This window comes from Lynx canadensis, chromosome D3, assembly GCF_007474595.2.
Source record: "Lynx canadensis isolate LIC74 chromosome D3, mLynCan4.pri.v2, whole genome shotgun sequence".
Lineage (NCBI taxonomy): Eukaryota > Metazoa > Chordata > Mammalia > Carnivora > Felidae > Lynx > Lynx canadensis.
The window spans coordinates 87,503,321-87,523,859 of record NC_044314.2 but is presented as its reverse complement, the minus strand read 5'-3'; the positions used below and the strand labels follow the sequence as shown (position 1 = coordinate 87,523,859).

The 20,539-nt window shown below is 47.5% G+C and overlaps 1 protein-coding gene across 1 annotated transcript; it reads left to right on the top strand.

Moving 5' to 3' along the window:
- On the top strand, nucleotides 1-17,419 carry RILPL2 (Rab interacting lysosomal protein like 2). The gene is made up of 4 exons (XM_030335683.1): nucleotides 1-815; nucleotides 8,236-8,387; nucleotides 13,591-13,704; nucleotides 16,875-17,419. The coding sequence occupies exons 1-4, from the start codon at nucleotides 474-476 to the stop codon at nucleotides 16,897-16,899; spliced, it is 633 nt and encodes a 210-aa protein (XP_030191543.1). The 5' UTR covers nucleotides 1-473; the 3' UTR covers nucleotides 16,900-17,419.
- Nucleotides 17,420-20,539: the final 3,120 nt, after the last annotated feature.

Sequence of the window (20,539 nt, the reverse complement as noted above, 5' to 3'; positions counted from 1 at the left end):
CTTTCTTTTCCAGACTCGCTGTGGAAACTCCGCTGCGTCTCCATAGAAACCCGGCGGCGGCGGTGGCGGCCGTCACCGGGGGCGGGGCTCAGGCGGAGGCCCCTCCCCCTCCCCGGTTTGCAACCCCTCCCAGCCAGGAGCAATCGCGGTCACCCTTAACCTCTGCGTTCCTCTTCTCGGCTGTCCTCCCTTTCTGTTGTCTTTTCGTGCCCCAAACCACATCCTGGAGGCCGCCCTCCTGCACGGTCCTCAGCGGGGTCGGTGCACCCGGCGTCCGGGCCCGGGAGCCTTAGCGCTCGGCCTCTCTGTCCCGGGCCCACCCCTCGGCCGCGCTGATTGGCCGCTCCTGGGCCACCCTCCGTCCCCGGGCAGGCAGGGTCTCAGCCTGCGGAAAGTTTTCTGCGCCGGGAGGAAGTTAGACTTTTGGAGATTGTGAGAAAGCAGCTCTCGTGGCTGCTGGGTTCTGGGAGGCCATGGAGGAGCCCCCTTTGCGAGAGGAGGAAGAGGAGGAGGGGGAAGAAGAGGAGGAAGAAGGAGACGAGGCTGGGCCCGAGGGGGCTTTGGGCAAGAGCCCCTTCCAGTTGACCGCCGAGGACGTGTATGATATCTCCTATGTGATGGGCCGCGAGCTGATGGCCCTGGGCAGCGACCCCCGGGTGACACAGCTGCAGTTCAAGATCGTCCGCGTCCTGGAGATGCTGGAGACGCTGGTGAATGAGGGCAACCTGACCGTGGAGGAGCTGAGAATGGAGAGGGACAGCCTCAAGAAGGAGGTGGAGGGGCTGCGGACAGAGGGCTCGGCGGCCGGCAGGGAGGTGAGTGAGGGCTGCAGGGCGTGGGAGGAGAGTACCCAGGGGCCCGGAGCCCCTGAAAACAACCACAGCGCCTGTCCAATCCTCAGATTAGAAGCATTGTGATAGCTACATTTATTGAGCACTTAACTAGGTGCTGGGCCCTGTGCCGAATTTGTTCTGCATCAGGGCCTCCCAGCATTTTTGACATGACCTAGAGCGGTGGCTCTCCTGCTTTAGCGTGCCGCGGAATCGTCTGGGGTGTTCATTAAAACACACATCACTGGGCCCTAGCCCCAGAGTTTTAGATTCCAGAGGGGGCCTGGAAATCTGCATTTCTAACAGGTTCCATCACATTTTGAGAATCTCGACCTCTAGTAAGAAATAAATTCTAAGGGAGAGAAATCAGTGCCGAGGCCACCAAAAGACACCTACAAGAATGTTCAGAGCACTTTTCTTCAGAAGTGTGCCGAGCTGGAGCAAATGCTACAGAAGAATGGATTTTTAAATTGTGGTATAGTCGCTGTGGAATACTACACAGTAGGAGAAAAGAGCAGCTGTGGGCATGACTCTCACTGGTGTTACACAGGGAGACAGGAGACCGGCACAAAAGAGAATCTACTGTGTATTTACGTGAAACTGCAGCACAGGCAAAATAACCTGTTTTTATAGAAGACAGATTGGGGGTAACCCCAGGGAGGGGAGAGCAGGGGGAAGGTTCATGGGGAGCTCATCTGGGTGTGGTCACATGGGTGTATACCTACGTTAATAATTATCGAGCTAGGGGCACCTGGCTAGCTGTCAGAGGAGCGTGTGACTCTTGTTCTCAGAGGTCATGAGTTCAAGCCCCACTTGGGGGTAGAGATTACTTAAAATAAATAAGTTTTTTTAAAAAATCATCCAGCTGGGGCGCCTGGGTGGCGCAGTCGGTTAAGCGTCCGACATCAGCCAGGTCACGATCTCGCGGTCCGTGAGTTCGAGCCCCGCGTCGGGCTCTGGGCTGATGGCTCGGAGCCTGGAGCCTGTTTCCGATTCTGTGTCTCCCTCTCTCTGCCCCTCCCCCGTTCATGCTCTGTCTCTCTCTGTCCCAAAAATAAATAAAAAAACGTTGAAAAAAAAAATCATCCAGCTATAAACTCAAGATTAGCGCATGTGTGTTATACCTCTATTTTACAGAATTACCCATTATATCACTATCCAATATTGATGAAACAGAAGTTTCAAGAAACAATTTACCCTAACTCACCCTTATTAAACATGATGCACAATCACACTTGCCTGTTCTATTTTTATGAGCTTTTTAACCATTTTTTTATATAAATTTTTTTTTCTTTAATCCTTATTTATTTTTGAGAGAGAGAAAGACAGAGCAAGAGTGGGGAAGGGACAGAGAGAGAGGAAGACACAGAATCTGAAGCAGGCTCCAGGCTCTGAGCTGTCAGCAGAGAGCCCAATCAGGGGCTCGAACTCAAAAAACATGAGATCGTGACCTGAGCCAAAGTCAGACGCTCGACCGACTGAGCTACCCAGGTGCCCTGGAGTATTTTTTTATTTTACAGTGAGAGAGAGCATGAGCAGGGGAGGGGACAGAGATAGAAAGAATCTTTTTTGTTTTTTAATGTTTATTTATTTATTTTGAGGGAGAGAGAGAGCAGGGGAGGGAGAGAGAGAGGATCGCAAATAGGCTCTGCACTGTCAGCACAGAGCCCGACACAGGGCTCAAACTCAATAACCTCGAGATCATGACCTGAGCCGAAGTCAAGGGTAGGTTGGTCCCTTAACAGACTGAGCCACACTGGTGCCCCATGAAAGAGAGAGAATCTTCAGCAGGCTCCATGCTCAGTATTGGAGCCTGATGAAGGGCTTGCTCCCATGACCCTGAGATTATGACCTGAGCCCAAATCAAGAGTTGGTCGCTCAACCAACTGAGCCACCCAGGTGCCCCTGTTTTTATGAGTTTTAAAATTCTTGTTGCAATTGATTGAATTAAGACCATGAATTACTAGTGGTCTCCAGCCACAATTGAAAAAAAACAAAACTGTTCTAAGTGGACATCTCACTTAATCCTCTGACTATCAGCATATCCATTTTATAGAAATGGAGGCACAGAATAGTTAAGTGATTTGCCAGGTGACTTTCTCGGAGTAAGAGATGAAGGCAGGGTTTGAGCTCAGAGATGCTAGTCTCAACCTCTGCACACTAAATGCAGACATTTGACCTCATTTGCTGGAATGACATTTGATGAGCAACTTCATAGAGCTGGATCCTGGGGCTGCAGAGGTAAATTAGAAGGAGCCTTCCCTCTCAGAGCTCACATCGAGTGGGAGATCTAAGACACCCACGCCTCCCGAATCACAAACCGAGAAGTGTGCCGGGAAAGGACAGCAGGAACAGGGCGCTGACATTCGCGGGGGGAAAAAAGAGTGGAAGTTTCTGGTCACTTCTCTGGCAAACTTTTATTTCACCTACTCACGTGTCACAGTGACAACAGTGTTTGTGGATACATTTCTGCTTTAGTGTCCGTCATCTAAGGTGGCTGAGTATCATGAGTACCATTCGTAGCCTGGCTTTGAAGACTCGAGAGAAGTTAAACGTCTTGCTCGGGATGGCTCAGCTCACATTCTGAGCTCATTCCCGTCACCTCCGATTCCAGGAACAAGGATATGGAGGGAGCCCCACACGGACCATGTACAGTGTGCTCTGCCCAGGGGCCGGGTGATTTTCTGTAGTGGGCACAGCGGACAAGCTTTATCAGGCAGCAGATGAGATGGCATGTTCTTCCCAAACCTTAAACCCTAAGCCCAGAAGTGGGTGAAGGGGCAGAGAGAATGAATGTTTAGCGCCACTAGGCAGTTCATAAAAATACATCTTCTTCCTCTTTTTCTTTTAACTGTGGTAAAGTACATATAAAATTTGCCATCCTAACCATTTCTAAGTGCACAGTGAAGTGGCATTGAAGTATATCCACGCTGTTGTGTAACCATCACCACTGTCCTTGCAGAATTCTTTTGATCTCACAAAACAAACTCTGTCTCTGTGAAACACCAGCTCCTTATTCCCCCCTCCCCGTATCTATTTTCTATCTCTGTGAATTTGCCTATTCCAGCTACTACATGTAAGAGAATGATATGTGTTTCCTTTTGTCACTGGCTTATTTCACTGAGCACGGTGTCTTCAAGGGTCATCCATGGTATAGCAGGTGTCAGAATTCCCCACCTTTTAACAGCTGAATAATAGTCTGTTGTGTGGAGATACCATATTTTGTTTGTCCGTGCATCTGTTGGTGGATGCCTGGTTTGCTTCTACTTTTTGGCTAGGGTGAATAATGCTGCTATGAATGTGGATGTATAAATATCTCTTCAAGCCCCTGCTTTCACTGCTTTGGGTATATAATTAGAAGTGGAATTGCTGGGGAGACCCGGCTCAGTCGGTTGAGCGTCCGACTTCGGCTCAGGTCATGATCTCACGGTTCATGAGTTTGAGCCCCGCGTCAGGCTCTGTGCAGACAGCTCAGAGCCTGGAGCCTGCTTCGGATTCTGCCTCCCTCTCTCTCTGCCCCTCCCCCGCTCCTGTGCTTGAGGTCTCTCTCGCTCTCTCGTTCCCTCTCTCTCTCAAAAGCAAATATATAAACATTAAAAAAAAAAAAGTGTATGGGTACCTGGGTGGCTCATTCTGTTGTGTCTGACTTCGGCTCAGGTCATGATCTCACGGTTTATGAGTTCGAGCCCCACGTTGGGTTCTGCGCTGACAGCTTGGAGCCTGGAGCCTGCTTCAGATTCCGTGCCTCCTTCTCTCTCTGCCTTCCCCCACTCACACTCTGTCTCTCTGTCTCTGTCTCTCTCAAAAATAAATAAACATTAAAAAATTTTTTAAAAAGAAGTGTAATTGCTGGATCATGGGATAATTCTGTTTTTAATTTTTTAAGGATCTGCCATATGGTTTTCCATAGTGACTGTACCATTTTACATTCCCAACAGCAGTACACGAGAATTCCATCTCCTTTCAATACTTGTTCTTTTCTGTTTTGTTTGTTTACAATAGCCACCCTAATGGGTGCGAGGTAGTTTTTTCCTTTCCCTTTTAAAACTTTAAGTTTAGGGGTGCCTGGGCGGCTCAGTCAGTAAAGCGTCCAGCTCTTGGTTTTGGCTCAGGTCATGATCTCACAGTTCAGGGGCTCAAACCCCGCTTCAGGCTACATGCTGTCATGTGCTGACAGCACGGAACCTGCTTAGAGTTCTCTCTCTCCCTCTCTCTCTGCCCCTCCCCTGTTCTCTCTCTCTTTCTCAAAATAAATAAATAAAATAAATGGAAGTTCAAAGTTCAAAAGGTAACAAAAGTGTTCGCCTTGAAAACTTTTCCTCCCCAATTCTCTCCACCCCCAGCCAACCACTTACCCTCCCTGGAAAAAATTTAAATGATCAGTTTCTTGTGTGTCCTTCCAGAGGTACCTTACGCAAACAAAAGCAGATGTGAAAATATTTTTTTCTTTTTTATACAAATGGTATTATAATATATACCCAGCTCTGCCTTTTGTGTATTTTCACTTAACATAGCATGGAAGTTGAGTTAAATCAGGATGAAGAGCTTCTTCATCTTTTAATGGCTTTGAAAACTTCCATTGTACAATATCAATTATTCAGCCTGAGGGTTCTTAACTCGAAGTTCTTAGATGCCCAAGGGAATTGTGATTCTAATCCAAGAGGTCCATGCCCTGGCATGGGAAAAAATTATATTTTCATTTTCATTAACCTCCAACTGAAATGTGTCATTTTCCTCAGTTGCAAATATAGATGACAAACCACAGTAATAATAGCAGTACCTGTGGCAGTCACCAGTGGAAACCGCAGATATTTTCAAGTCCTGTAACAATATAGTTCCCATCTTAAAGCTTTGCATTTGTTCAGTATTTTACTAGACCTGCATCTAGATCACCTTATTTTTTTTTAAGTTTATTTATTTTGAGAGAGATCTCAGGAGCAAGTGGGGGAGGGACAGAGAGAGAGGGACAGAATCCCAAGCATTCTCCACACTGTCTGTCACCACAGAGCCTGACATGGGGCTTGAACTCACAAACCATGAGATCATGACCTGAGCCAAAAATCAAGTGTCAATGCTTAACCGACTGAGTCACCCAGGTGCCCCTAGATCACCTTATTTGATAAAGAAGTAGATATAGGGGCGCCTGGGTGACTCAGTCGGTTGAGTGCCCAGCTCTTGATTTCAGCTCAGGGCATGATCCCAGGGTTGTGGGATTGAGCCCCGCTTCAGGCTCTGTGTTGAGTGTGGAGCCTACTTAGGATTCTGTCTCTCTTCAGCTCTGCCCCTCTCCCTGGCTCACACTCTCTCTCAAAAAAAACAAAAAAACAAAAAAACAAAAAAACAGAAGAAGAAAATATACATCAAAGTATTTATATACACACACAAAACACATATATGTATATGTATATATGCATATACAAAGTAATATTTATATATATTATTTATTCACTCACAGTTTTTCTCAACTATTTGAGCAGACATTATGTTAGTTGCAGGATTAGTAGAAGATTAGGACCCTTTACCCTAAAATCTCACAAGACACACTATTGCATCGTGACAGTAAATGATTAAATTCAGGGGAAAAAGGTCATAGAATACTAAGATCTAATATACTATCCCTATTCAAAATTCATGATAATGCCCTTTACAGCGTCTTCTTTCTGGTCCAGAATCTAGTCCAGGGTTACATAGTACCTTTAGTTGACACATTTCTTTAATCTTGAAGAGTTCCTCAGCTTTTCCTTATGTTTTACAACCTTGACATCTTTGAAGATTATATATCAGTTTGTTTGTAGAACGTCCTTCAATTTAGGTTTGTTTTGATGTGCCATCGTCATCGTTAGATTCAAGATACGCAGTTTAGCAGGAATACCACTGAAGAGATGCTGTGTCCTTCTCAGTGCGATGTATCAGGAGGCACCTGCTTCAGTTTGTGATTATTGGTGATGTTAACTTGCATCACTTGGTTAACGTGGTGTCTGTGAGATTTCTGCACTGTAAAGGTGCCTTTATTCCCTTTGTAATTCGTAAGTTGTAGGAAGATGCTTTGAAACTGTGCAAAATATTCTATTCCCCAACAGATTTTCACCCTAAAGTTTTAGATCCATTCCTTAGTCTTGCCTGAATCAATTATTACTAAGTTGGTTGCAAATGGATAATTTTTTTTTTTTAACTCTGTCATCTTCTGCACTTATTACTTGGCCTTCTGCTGTAAGATACAAATTCCCCTCCTCCTCTCCTGTACTCATCAGATCTCTCCAGAGACACAGAACCAATAGGAGAAATAGCTCTCAATATAAAGAGGATAGTTATTTGAGGAATTGGCTCATGCGGTTATGGAGGCTGAGAAATCTTACTTAAAATCTACAAGTTGCAAGCTGGAGAACCAGTGAGTCCTGTGAACTGGGGGTGGGGGCTGATGGTGGAAATCCTGGTCTGGATCCCAAACCCCAAGAACCAGGAGTGTCAATGTCTGAGGACAAGAGAAGAAGGGATGTCCTGTATCAACTGACGGAGCTCAAATTCACCCTCTTTCCCCCTTTCCTTCCATGTGGGCCCTCAGGCCCTCAGTGGATTGGATGATGCCCGCCCCGCCCCCCAGCTGCTTTACTCAGCTCATCAAACCAAATGCTAATATCTTCCAGAAACACCTTCACAGACACACCCAGAAATGTTTAACCAGCTTTCTGGGCATCCCTTAGCCCAGACAAGTAAAATTAGACACATAAAATTAGCCATCACATCCCCATTAATTAGTTAATTGATTTAAATTTTAAGTATGAACTCCTGAATTCTCTTTTTATGTGAACTGTTACTGTCCATTCCTGTTATTACTCGTTTTGATACTCAAATTGTTCTCAGTCTGGCCAGGGGGATCTCCTTCAAACTGTCATTTTGACATTTTGTTCCCTTCCACAAGGAAACGTTCCAGGCTCATCTTATGGTTTTCCTGTTCCAACCCTGAAATCAGCCATTCTCCAAGGAGCCTTGGTTGTTTACTTGGAGAATGGTACTTAGGACTTTTGCTTCTTTACCATCAACCAAACACTTCCAACAGGCAGCGTCTCATCCGATAGGGTGCCTGGGAGTAACAAAACAGAATTTTCCTTTCTGGGGTGGACAGTCCATCTTTTTACTTTTTTTTAAGAAAATGTTTTTAATGTTTATTTTTTTTGAGAGAGAGAGAGAGTGAGAGTACGAGCAGGGGCGGAGCAGAGAGAGAGGGAGACAGAATCTGAAGCTGGCTCCTGTCAGCACAGAGCCCGACGTGGGGCTCGAACCCACGGACCACGAGATCATGACCTGAGCTGAAGTCGGACGCTTAACCGACTGAGCCACCCAGGGACCCCAACAGTCCAAGTGCATGAGGGAAACTGTATAAGCAACCCGATATCTTTTCTTACAGGTAAACCTGGGACCAGACAAAATGGTGGTTGACCTGACAGATCCCAACCGGCCACGCTTCACTCTACAGGAGCTAAGGGATGTGCTCCAGGAGCGCAACAAACTCAAGTCCCAGCTGCTGCTGGTGCAGGAAGAGCTGCAGTGCTATAAGAGGTGGGGCTCTGATGCCGTGGGGACCCCTGCACTGAAGGATCAGACCCCGTCTGGAATTCCGTGATGTGCTATGTATTCGTTCTTGTGTTCACTCAGCCAGTTTCTCAAAGACCTAGTATTCCTGGGGAATAGCAGTGAACAAAACAGAGAAAGTCCATGCTAGTCTAGGGGAAGACAAGCAATCAACAAGGAAATCTGAAATGAACACGCAGGATAATGGCGACAAGTGATCTAAAAAATGTAAAACAAGGTGACATGGGGCGCCTGGGTGGCCCAGTCGGTTAAGCATCTGACTCTTGATTTCGGCTCAGGTCATGATCTCACAGTTAGTGAGCTAGAGCCCCACTCTGCTCACAGCGCAGAGGCTGCTTAGGATTCTCTCTCTGCCCCTCTCCTGCTTCCTCGCTCTCTCTCAAAATCAATAAATGAACAGAACAAAACAAAACAACTTTCAAAACAAGGTGAGGGGCGCCTGGGTGGCTCAGTAAGTTACGCATCCGACTTCGGCTCAGGTCACGATCTTCCAGTTTGTGAGTTCAAGCCCCGCGTCGGGCTCTGCGCTGACAGCTCGGAGCCTGGAGCCCGCTTCGGATTCCGTGTCTCCCTCCCTCTCTACCCCTCCCCCACTCAGATTCTGTCTCTCAAAAATGAGTAAACATGAAAAAAAAAAAAAACAAGCAAACAAGGTGACATATGACAGCAAAGCAAAGTGCTAGGGAATGGAGGGATCCTGTCTTACATGGCGTGGTCAGCTCAGACCCCTCTGAGGTCAACGACAAGGAGTAGCCAACCATGTAAGGACTGGTAGGGCAGAAGTGGAGCAGAAGTGCTAAGACCCTGATGTGGGAACCAGCTTGACCAATAAGAGACCCACCATGGTGGAACTTGTAACGTAGGTGGAGGTGTGCCACACCTGTGGGCCACAGGAAGGAGCTCTAATTTTATTGTTAAGTGTAACGAGAAGTCATTGGAAAGTTTTAATCAAGGAAATGACAAGATCCAATTTACTGTTTTAAAAGATCAACACGAGGGGCACCTGGCTGGCTCAGTCGGTAAAGCATGCAAGTCTTGATCTCGAGGTCATGAGTTCAAACCCCATGTTGCGTATAGAGCTTACATTTCTTAAAAAGTGTAGAATAAAATATCAGTGTGGTAACTTGATAGCTGAACTACTTGTTTATGTCAGAAATGTCCTCGTTCCTCAGAAATACACACCGAAGTATTTAGGAATAAGGGGGTAAGGTGTCTCCAGCTTCCTCTCAAGTGGTTCAGAAAGAAGACAGATACGTGGATGGATGGGTAGATGGGTGGGTGGATGGGGATGGATGGATGGATGGATAGGCAGGTAGGTAGAGACATAGATGAACAATTGGGGGATTTGGATAAAGGGCATATAGGAAATCTTCATACTAATTTTACAATTTTTCTGTAAGTTTGAAATTATATAAAAATTAAAAGTTATGAAAGATCACAATAGGGGCACCTGGCTGGCTCAGTGGGTAGAACGTGTGACTCTTGATCTCAGGTTGTGAGTTCAGGTCCCATGTTGGATATGGAGATTACTTAAAAATAAAATTAAAAAAAAAAAAAAGATCACAATAACACATGTAGGGAAAAGATTGTAGGACAAGCAAGAGAGGCAAGAAGAAGCTGTTAACATGCCGGGTTTGGACTTTGCTATATCCATCTGCATCCTGTTTCCCAAAATATTTTCTTTCATGCCGTCACTTTTAGAAAAGGGGGCTCTGTGGTCGAATAACTCTGAGAAACCGTTGAGTTAAACAACGCAGGTTCTCTTAAAGGCAGAAGAGGGAAAGACAAAGAGAATGAAAAACTCAGCACCAGCTAATATTTATCAATGTATAAATATTATACGTGCCAGGACTCTGCTAGGCGTATTCGAAGCATCAGGTCCATTAGTGCTCACAGCAAGGTGAGTTACGGTAATGTTACCTGCAAGGTGTTCTAAGGTCCAGGGAGGTCAATACCTGCCGAAGTCCCACGGCTCGTGGTGGCTACAGTAAGACATGACCTCAGACAGTGTGATTATCAGAGCCCGTGCTTTTAATTCTTGGCCACATTTACAAGTAAGAACATAGGCTGATTCAAAACAAAGCAAAGTCCAAGTGATACCACTCTTTTTCTTTACCCCCCGCCCCATGACATTATGTTTAAATTTGCTTAAGGTAGAATCATTAAGAGGTCAGCGGTACAGTAAAAAAAAAAAAAAAAAAGTTGTAGCGAGCCACATCCAGAAAGCCCGAGTTCTGGCAACAGGAACTTAATTTTCTTCCTTCTGCTGAGGTTGGAACCGTGTTAATGGAAAGACCTGTCTTCATCTCATTTAAGAAGTCCTTCAGACACAGGTAGTGAGATGTGGGAATGGCTGAACGGCTGGCGCTGGAGCAGCTTGTTAGCGAATAAAGAGACACACCTTATTTCCAGTTCCGAATTCCCAGAGAACGGTAGCTGTGCACGTCCCGTCTGGTATAGGCCAGTAGACAGCAGGACTCTGCTTACTCACGTGGGTCCTACATTCTGGAGAAACTAGCATGCCAGCTGAGGTGTTCTCCTAGCAACCGCATCAGTTTGGAGGTCCAGGCTCTAGTGGTTTTGTTTGTTTTGTTTTGTTTTTAACTAGGCTTCACACCCAATGCGGAGCCCAACGCGGGGCTCGAACTCATGACCGTGAGATCAAGACCTGAGCTGGGGTCAAGAGTCGGGCGCTTGACCCACTGAGCCAGCCAGGCGCCCCTAATGATAGTTTTGAATTGAGGCAGTGGTGGGAGGCTTCCAAAGATGGCCACGATTTTTCCCATCCTGCATGCCTTTGGCAATGAGACTTTCCCAGCCTCTAGAGGTAGAGTCTGTTTCCCCTTTCCTTCAGTCTGGGCAGCCCAGTGACTTGCCTTGACCAATGGAATGTAGCGGAAGTGATGCTGTGTGGCTTCTGCGGTGAGGGTGCCGGGAGACCTCGCAGCTTCCATTTTTATCCTTGTGGAATGCTTGAGACCATAGTTCTGTGAGGAAGCTCAAGATAGTCCCACGGAGAGGTCACACAAAGGAGAAGTGAGGTGCCCCAGCTGTGTCTGGGTGACCCATCAAGCCAACCATAAAAATGGAGTCATCGTAAGAAATCATAAATCTTCCTTGTTTCCAATCACTGTGTTTTAGGGTGTTATGCAACAAGAGATGATGGAAGGGGGGTTTTATTAATAATAAATCAATAATGTATTAATATTAATACTAAAGTAAATATATAAATAATAATGTCAAGTAATAAGCTCACTCTTTGCAAAGGACAGAGAAGGATGAATCCTGCTCTGTGACATTCATACCTCAAGAGGTGTCTTAGTCAGCTGGGTCGCCATAACAAAATACCATAGACCGGTGGTTTAAACAGTAGGAATATTTTTCTCATAATTCTGGTGGGTAGAAGTCAAGATCAGGGTGCCAATATGGTCAGTTCTGACTCTTCCTGACTTCTTGCACATGGCAGAGAGAGGAAGCCCTCAGATGTCTCCTCTCACAAGGGCTCTGATCCAACCATGTCCCCCCTCCATGACCTCATCTAAACTTGGTTGTCTCCCAAAGGCCTCATCTCCAAATACCATTACACTGGGGCTTAGGGCTTCCATATGAATTCTGGGGGACACAATTCAATCTGTAGGGAGGAGGAAACACCACGCGCTTAAATTTGCCAGCAGGTGCCACAGCAAAATACCTAGGCGGATACAACGAGCTATGCCATTGAAATATTGCATTGTGGGGTGCCTGGGTGGCTCAGTCAGTTGAGTGTCTGTCTCTTGATTTTAGCTCAGGTCACGATCCCAGGGTTGTGGGATCAAGCCCTGCATTTGGCTGGAGTCTGCTTGAGATTCTGTCTCCCTCCCTCTGCCCCTCCCCTGCTTGCATGTACACACGTGCCCTCTCTCTCTCTAACATAGAAAAAGTTAAAAATTTGGGAGGTGTCTGGGTGGCTCAGTTAAGCCTCTTACTCTTGACTTTAGCACAAGTCATAATCTCACAGTTCATGAGACTGAGCCCTGTGTCTGGCTCCGTGCTGACAGCGAGGAACCTGCTTGGGATATTCTCTCTCTCTCTCTCTCTCTCTCTCTCTCTCTCTCTGTCTCTCTCTGTCTCTCTCTGTCTCTCTCTCTCCCTCTCCTCTCTCTCTTCCCCCCTCCCTCCTTTCTCTCTCTCAAAATAAACAAACTTAAAAAAATTAAAACTAAAAATGTTTTGAAATATTGCATTGTGGTCAGGTTTCTTTTTGTTGCAAGTGACAGAAATCCAATTCAAACTAGCTTAAGTACAAAAGAGAATTTACTGACCCACAGAGCTGGAAACGATCTTGGGATTGCCTTCAGAAATAAAGAAAAAACTGCAGTTAAGGCCTCAGGGTTGGAGCCAGGGACTTGGTGCCTCTTTCTCTCCTCCTTGCTTCTCTTTGTTTGTTGGCCTCATTATCTTGTGTTGTAGACACACCTGCTAGGAATCTTAGGAAACATGGCTGCTGGCGACCCCAATTGACCAAGTGAGAGAGAAGAGCTTTCTTCCAGCTTCTGTACATCAGGTCCAGGGAAATACTCTGGTCCTCTTTGAGTCAACCGACCTCAATATCTTATCAGTCAATATCAATTTAGCTCTTGTTACCATTTGACTCACTATATATTTTTTACTTTATTTATTTATTTATTTATTTATTTATTTATTGACTCCTTCCTTCCCCAGTGGAAAAACATGAATTGCATGATAGGAGATAATTTTGTCTGTTTTGTTCACTGCTACAGTGCTTTGGCACAGGATGTGGCTTAATAAATATTTGTTGAGTGACTGTCAGGTGCTGTGTAATATCTCACTTAATCACTCAATCCTAGATGGCAGTTACTCTTATTATTCTCACTTTATTGATTAGAAGAAAATCAAGGCTTCAGTTACAGAATTGATATGTGGTCATATTCCTAGAGACTGGAGAAGGTTGAAGTACTAGCCAATGCCAGTTGGACAAGAGAAAGAAAGAAGAGGGATCGGCATTGGAAACATGGGAGGAAGAGTCCCATGATTGGAAACAGAATCTCTCTGACTCTAGCTTTCAGTTATTACTAATGTAATAATTATTCTTAAGACCCTTCACTTTCAGAGCTGCACAGACAGAAGGTCTGCCGTAAAACACCCCATTTATTTGGCCCCTTTTCCCCAGTGGTCTGATTCCACCAAGAGAAGGCTCAGGAGGACGAAGAGAAAAAGATACCCTTGTCACCAGGCCCAGCAATGCCAGAAGTAACAAGGAGGAGAAGACCATCATAAGGAAGTTGTAAGTCACCCTGCTGCCCCATTGCCACCGAATAATTGCCAAAGGAAGGAGTGGGGGCCCGAGGAGGCTGGCCAGCTACCCAGGGTGGAGAGGTCCTGCTGTCCTGTTGGTGGTACTGCAGCTGATAGGAAAATTCAGAGAAGTATTACAATATCTGTTAGACAGCAGTCTAAGCACTTAACATACATTAATTCATTGACTTTTCACAGTGACCTTAGGAGGTGGGAACTGTCATTATCCCCATTCTGCACGTGGTAAAATAGATACAGAGAGATAAGGTAATTTGCCTGAAGTCACACAGAGAGTAAACAGCGAAGTCAGGATTTGAACCCAAGGAAGTCCAGATTCTACACTGCTGCCTCCCTATGATATAATAATACTACAAATAATACTTATTAGGGTGTAAGGGGGACTCACGGGGTGCCTAGATGGCTTAGTTGATAGAGCATGCAACTCTTGATCTTGGGGATGTGAGTTCGAGCCCCACGTTGAGTGCAGAGTTTACTTAAAAAAAGGAGGGTGGCCTGATTCATTACTTCTCTTACTTCCAACTTTGGAGGACCCTGTGTCTCCCAGCATTGGGCCACATAATGTAGTTTCCTTTGAATACTCCCCTCATGTTTATGCTCCCTTGTTAATCCGTCATTTCTCCGGGTGCTAAGCCTCAAACCATAGTGTGTGTGGTACTTGTTTAAAATTCAGATTCTCGGGGCGCCTGGGTGGCGCAGTCGGTTAAGCGTCCGACTTCAGCCAGGTCACGATCTCCCGGTCCGGGAGTTCGAGCCCCGCGTCAGGCTCTGGGCTGATGGCTCAGAGCCTGGAGCCTATTTCCGATTCTGTGTCTCCCTCTCTCTCTGCCCCTCCCCCGTTCGTGCCCTGTGTCTCTCTGTCCCAAAAATAAATAAACGTTGAAAAAAAAATTAAAAAAAAAAATAAAATAAAATTCAGATTCTCAGAAGTCAAGTCTAGGATGAAGCCCAGAAGTCTGGATTTCTAATAAATCCCCTAGGCAGCTCTGATGTGGAGAACCCTTGGACCACACCTCGAGAGGTGCCTTCTCGGTCACCAGGTGCCGGTACAACGAGGCACGGCTTTCTCCCACCCCGCCATGAAGCAAACAGCCTGTTTGCCTTGGCTGTCCTGGGAATGTCTGGCCTGGAGACAGTTACCTGCCCCCCGATCTCTTGGACAGAAACTGAGAAACAGCCTCAGTCAGGGATCTCAAACTCAAATGCCTATGGGGGCCAGGCACTTAATGTTGATGAGTGATGGGGGGGGGGGGGGGGACATTTGCCAGCGTCCTGGCAAGAAACAAATCGCACACGTTAAAGGGGTGACTGAAAAGATTTAAAGAAGGGACATCTTACAGACATGAGCGGGGTTACACTTTGGGGAGTCCTGGAAGGCTTTCGTGAGGAGGTGACATTCAAACTGGGCCCTGAAAGACCATGAAGACTGAGAGAAAAGCATTCTTGGCAGAGGGAACAGCATGCATAAAGGCGAGGCAGGAGGTGAATGGAGGGGAGGCTGGAGATTAGTGGTGGTAGTGGCGGGGGTGGGGGTGGGGGATGGCGAGGGTCCCACTAAGCAGTTTGAATTTCACTCTGAGAACCTCGCTAAGACGTGGAGAGTTTTAAGCAGGGGGACAACGGGACCACATTTACCTGTAAAAGCTCATCTGGCTGCCTTATGGAGGAGGTGTGGGGGCAGAGTCAAAGCAGGGCCTAGGGGCGTGTTTCTTTCCCAAGGAAGCCTCTCCTGAGGCAAAGTAATAAAATGAAAGAGCACCTCCATTCATTCCACACTAGGTGTCATTTCTGAAGGTGTTCTTTTAGCACTTTTATTGTCTGGACAGCCCATGTAGATAAGGCTTCCAGGAGGCATAAACTGCTGGTTTCTTTGTGCCTCTTCTAGGAGAGAGTTCTTTGTGCCCCTTAGAGAGTTTGAGCCTGATATGGAAAAAAAAAAAAAAGCCAGCCTGAGGTCATATGTCTAATGAGCACGAGGCCACAATTTCGTGGTCAGACCAGCTCATTGAATGAACGAACGAATGAATGAATGAATGACTTTCTGAGGAAGTAGGTCGTGCTAAGAAGGACGTTTGTCTTTATCCTGAGAACAATGGGGAGCCATGGAAAGGTTTCAGCTGCAGAATGACTTAGCTCTGTATAGTGACACGGTCACTCTGGCTGCCGCGTGAGTGTGTTCTAGGGGGTGGCGAGAAGGCTGTTGGACTGGGGGGTGGCAGTGGAGGAGATGAGAAGTGTTGGGATTAGGAACATATTTGGGGCTTGGTGACTAACATGTAGCAGATGGCGGGGAGGAGCTGAGAACAACTCCCAGGTTCCCGGGCGTGAATGACGAGGCGGGGGATGGTGTCACTTCCTGAGACTGGGTACCGGTGGGGGTGGGCAGTGCGTCCAGGTTCAGGGGAGAGTGGCTGAGCCCTAACGCCTGTATCTGAACACGCGTCCAGGGCCTGCCCCAGCCATCGCTAGCAGAGCGGCTCACGGTCCTCAAGGGGTTTATCTTTGACAAGAAGCACGAGGCCGCATTCCTGTCACTGCCTTTCCAACCCACCAGCCAGCTCTGGGTCTCTCTCATAGCTGAGCCTAGCAAGCACTGAGACAGCGTTGCACTCAACCCCCAGACAGCAGGCTTCCTTTTCAAAGCTTTGCATATGAGGGGGGAGACACTGAACGCTTGGTATTCGTGTCTCGGGGGTATCTCTGTGTTTCATCTGAGAATTTACATGCCGATCTTTATTCATTGCAAAGATCCGTCTTCTAATTGGAGGTCGCGCGCATGCTTCCTCCACGATAAACCTCCTGAAATTGAAAAAGGTGTCGGACACCATCTTTCAGCACAGCACAGGGGTTGAGTGGGCTCTGGGTCCTCCAACTCCTGGTTCCACAACTTACCGTGTGACCTTGGGCCTGTTGCTGAACCTTGCAGGGCCTCGGTGTGCTAATCTATAAAATGGGGACATTGATGGTACGTAGCTCATCAAGCTGTTTTGAGTGTGAAGTGAGCTGACGGAAGGAAAGCCCTAGACAGTGTCTGCCCCTAGTGAGTCCGTGGCCCGCAAGAGCCTCTTACAGATCCTTCGGGGTTCTGCACCCCTCGTTTCATTCTCTGTGTGCCCTTGACCCCTCCCTCTCTTCACACAGGTTCTTTTTCCGATCAGGGAAGTAGACACAGCTCTAAGGCCACGACTAAGGCAGAGGGTCTCGGACTCAACAAGGCAACGCGCCAAGACTCCCAGACACATCTCTCGGTGCCACGTATATGCACCGTCATCGCCCATTTGTTTCCCCTGAAAGCCACCAAGGAGGAAGGAGGGGAGGCACTCTCATGATCACTGTCTGCCAGGCCGCAGAACTGGACACCCCTGGGCGCTTGGCCTGGGCAAGACAGGAGAAGGAAAGCAAAACAAGACCCAATTCCTGCTCCATTCAGCCTCGCTGTGGGGGGGCCTCCAGTGTGTGCATGCGCCTTCCACTTGTCTGGTCCCGCAGGTGACCCTCGTCTCTACCGTGTGGTAGCAGTAAAAATGCATGAGCCCACAGGGAGAGGGGAGGAGAGAACGCAGGAAAAAATGGTAATGACATTCCAGTAATTTCATGGATATGTAGTGAATATTCGATTTTGCTTCATGTGACTTTACATGATTTTACATGATTTTGTATCAAAGTAAAATGACTTTTATACTTTCTTGGAGTGTTTTAGAGTGGTCCTATGTAAGGGACTTTAACCGTTCAGACCCTCGCGCGCCAAATCTGTAAATTGTATGTATGTACGTATGCATATTGCAGATGGTGGTATATATACGGTGCAGATATATTGCAGTGACTCTGACACACCAGCATTTTGTGTGTCGCTATGAGAGAAAAAGAATGCCGCAAATTATTATTTTTTTGACAAAAGTTCCCAAGACAACCAGAGCATCTCGAGAAAGAAGAACAAAGCTGGAGGCATCACCGTCCCAGATTTCAAGATATGCCACCAAGCTGCAGTAGTCAAAACAGTATGGTGCCGGCACAAAAAAACAGACGCACAGATCAATAGAATGGAATAGCCCAGAAATAAGCCCACACTTATACTGATCTCTGATCAACTGATCTGTGACAAAGGAGGCAAGAATATACAGTGGGAAAAGACAGTCTCTTCAACAAATGCTGCTGGGAAAACTGAACAAATCGTAACATTAAGATGCTATTGATTTCAAGGCTCATCCTGATTTCAAAGATGTTAAAACGTGAGGGGAAAATGCACGTAGGATTCGGTGAAATACAGTCCAGAGAACAGGGAAGCTAATGAGCCTGCTGGACGTCCCCCTGTGAGCCTGGCGTCCTGGTAAGGAACCCTGCCTTGCTGAATGTTTTGCCTGCTGAATGGATTACCTCGTTTACTCCTGTAACGACCCGGGGAGGTGGGGACCAGCACTAACACCCCCCCCCCAGGTTTACAGATTTGGAAAGTGAAACTCCAAAAGGTGAAAGTACCTTCCGCGAGGCCACGTCGCTAGGAGGTGGCTGCCCCAGATGCAGGTGAAGGCCTGATTCTAAGGCCTAGGTTCCTATCTGCAAAGTGAAACGTACCCTGCCTCTCCAAGCAGCACTAATGCGAATGATGAATGCGCATCTCGCCTGCACCGTTTTGAGGACCTTATGCGTACTGCCTCACCGCACCCCTGTGGGATGGGTATGGTCATTCCCGTGGGACACCCAAGGTTACAGCACCCTAGGGCTGAGGGACTCGTCCGGGGCCCCAGCTCACAAGTGGTGGAAGTTGGACCTGAACCCAGATACAAACTCCACAACCCAGACTCCGCCCACTCTGCCTCCTGAGAAACTTTGGCCACGCTGAGTCCTGTCCAGAATGCTATCTCGGCAGAGCCTTCCTCCCATCAGGGGCTCCTGATTGCTACCCCCAGATTTGCTGCAGTCCTCACTGGATGCTGTTGTCTTAATGGAGGGAGGGAGGGGAAAGGTTTCTGTACCTTGGAGGGGAGAACCAGCTGGGGAAACAAATATACATCCTGCCGTCCGTCTGAACCCCACACAGAGGCTGTGCGGAGACCACACCCAGGGGCGGTGAGGTCACAAAGCAGAGTGTGTGTGTGTGGCGGGGGGGGGGGGGGGAAGGGGGCAGTGCTGTGTCTTTTGCAGGACTGTGGAGCAGGCTCCGCTCCTGGGAATGACATTTAAAGTCCATCCTCCGAGGCACCAGCCTTACATCCTGAGTCCCAGCAATGGCAGCCAAGTCCCCTACACCTGACTCATTCCTGCCTTGGTTTCCCGATCTCCCGGCTGCAGGATGACCATAAAGTCTAGAAGCAGACAGATCATTGTGTGCTGCTGTCAGTAAGCCTACTTAAACGGATCACCTGCATTTTCAGACTTGGGGGTCCCCCTGTATCAATGCTTAGCTGCCCCTTTCTCCCTCTCGGGGATAGATGAGGCAAGAAAACCCACTCAGAAAGAAATGTCGGAGAGCCTGAGTGGCTCAGTTAAGCATCCAACTTCGGCTCAGGTCACAATCTCATGGTCTGTGAGTTCAAGCCCTGGGTTGGACACGCTGCTGTCAGCGCAGAGCCCTCTTCGGATCCTGTCTCCCTCTCTCTCTGCCCCTCCCCCCCCCAATAAATGAACATTTAAAAAAAAGAGAAAAAGGAATGTCAAGTTAAAACAGTCTTCGGGGAGCCTGGGTGGCTCAGTCAGTTAAGCATCTGACTTCACATGATCTTGTGGTTTGTGAGTTCGAGCCCCACATTGGGCTCTGTGCTGTCAGTGCAGAGTCCGCTTCGGATCCTCTGTTGCCCTCTCTCTCCCCTCATCCCCTGCTAGAGCACTCTCTCAAAAATAAACATTAAAAAAAAGAAAAAGGTGACAGTTAAAAGAGTGCTCAGATATTACCAGCTCTTGGTGAAATCAGACACTGGGGTGTGGGAGTTCCAGAAGGTAAGTCCTGGGAGCATTTCTCTTGGAGCTGGGGCCTGGTGCGACCACAGGAAACAGCTACAGTTGCTCCCACACTGCGGGCTTTCTTCAACAAACCCAGCACAGGGAGGAACAGGCTGAAAGGCTGGGGTTTCACAAGGCACAAGAAGCGGTTGCTGTAGCAGTCATCTTTAAAAAAGAAATATGACCAGAGGGGCACTGGGTGGCTCAGTCGGTTGAGCATCTGACTCTCGATTTCGGCTCAGGTCATGATCTCAGTGTGTGAATTTGAGCCCTGCATCGGGTTCTGTGCTGACAGCGTGGAGCCTGTTTAGGATTCTCTCTCTCTGCTCCCCCCCTCCACCTGTGCTCTCTCAATAAACTTAAAAAATCTTTTTAAAAAACAAATCAATACAGCAACTATCAGAGAGTGGAGGCTCTTCACCATCAGTTCTGGGCGCTCATGAACAGCAAATGGTAGAAACAACGCCAAGTTTTAATCCGAACAGCAAACATCAATGACGGGCGGTGCTCCACAGCGTTTCCTGCGCGAACTCAACCCTCTCAATCACACACACACACACCAGCACCGCCCTGTGCCGCTGAGGATGAAAGTGGGCGCGCAAAGCTGTCACCTGCCCGAGGACACACAGCTGCGAAGTGGTTGGAAACAGAGGTTCCGTTCCAGGGCTGAGTGCACTCGGCCACCAGACCATTCTGCCCCCTCTGAGGCGAAGACATAATAATAATCCACGGCGGCTGAATCCTCAGGACCCCCCTGCGTGTCAGGGGGGCAGAGGCTGTTCTCACATGACGGGCAAGTTTCAGAGAAGGAAAGGGATTTGTGCAGGGGGACAGGCTGACAAACACTTAAAGCTGGTGCTGGCACCAAA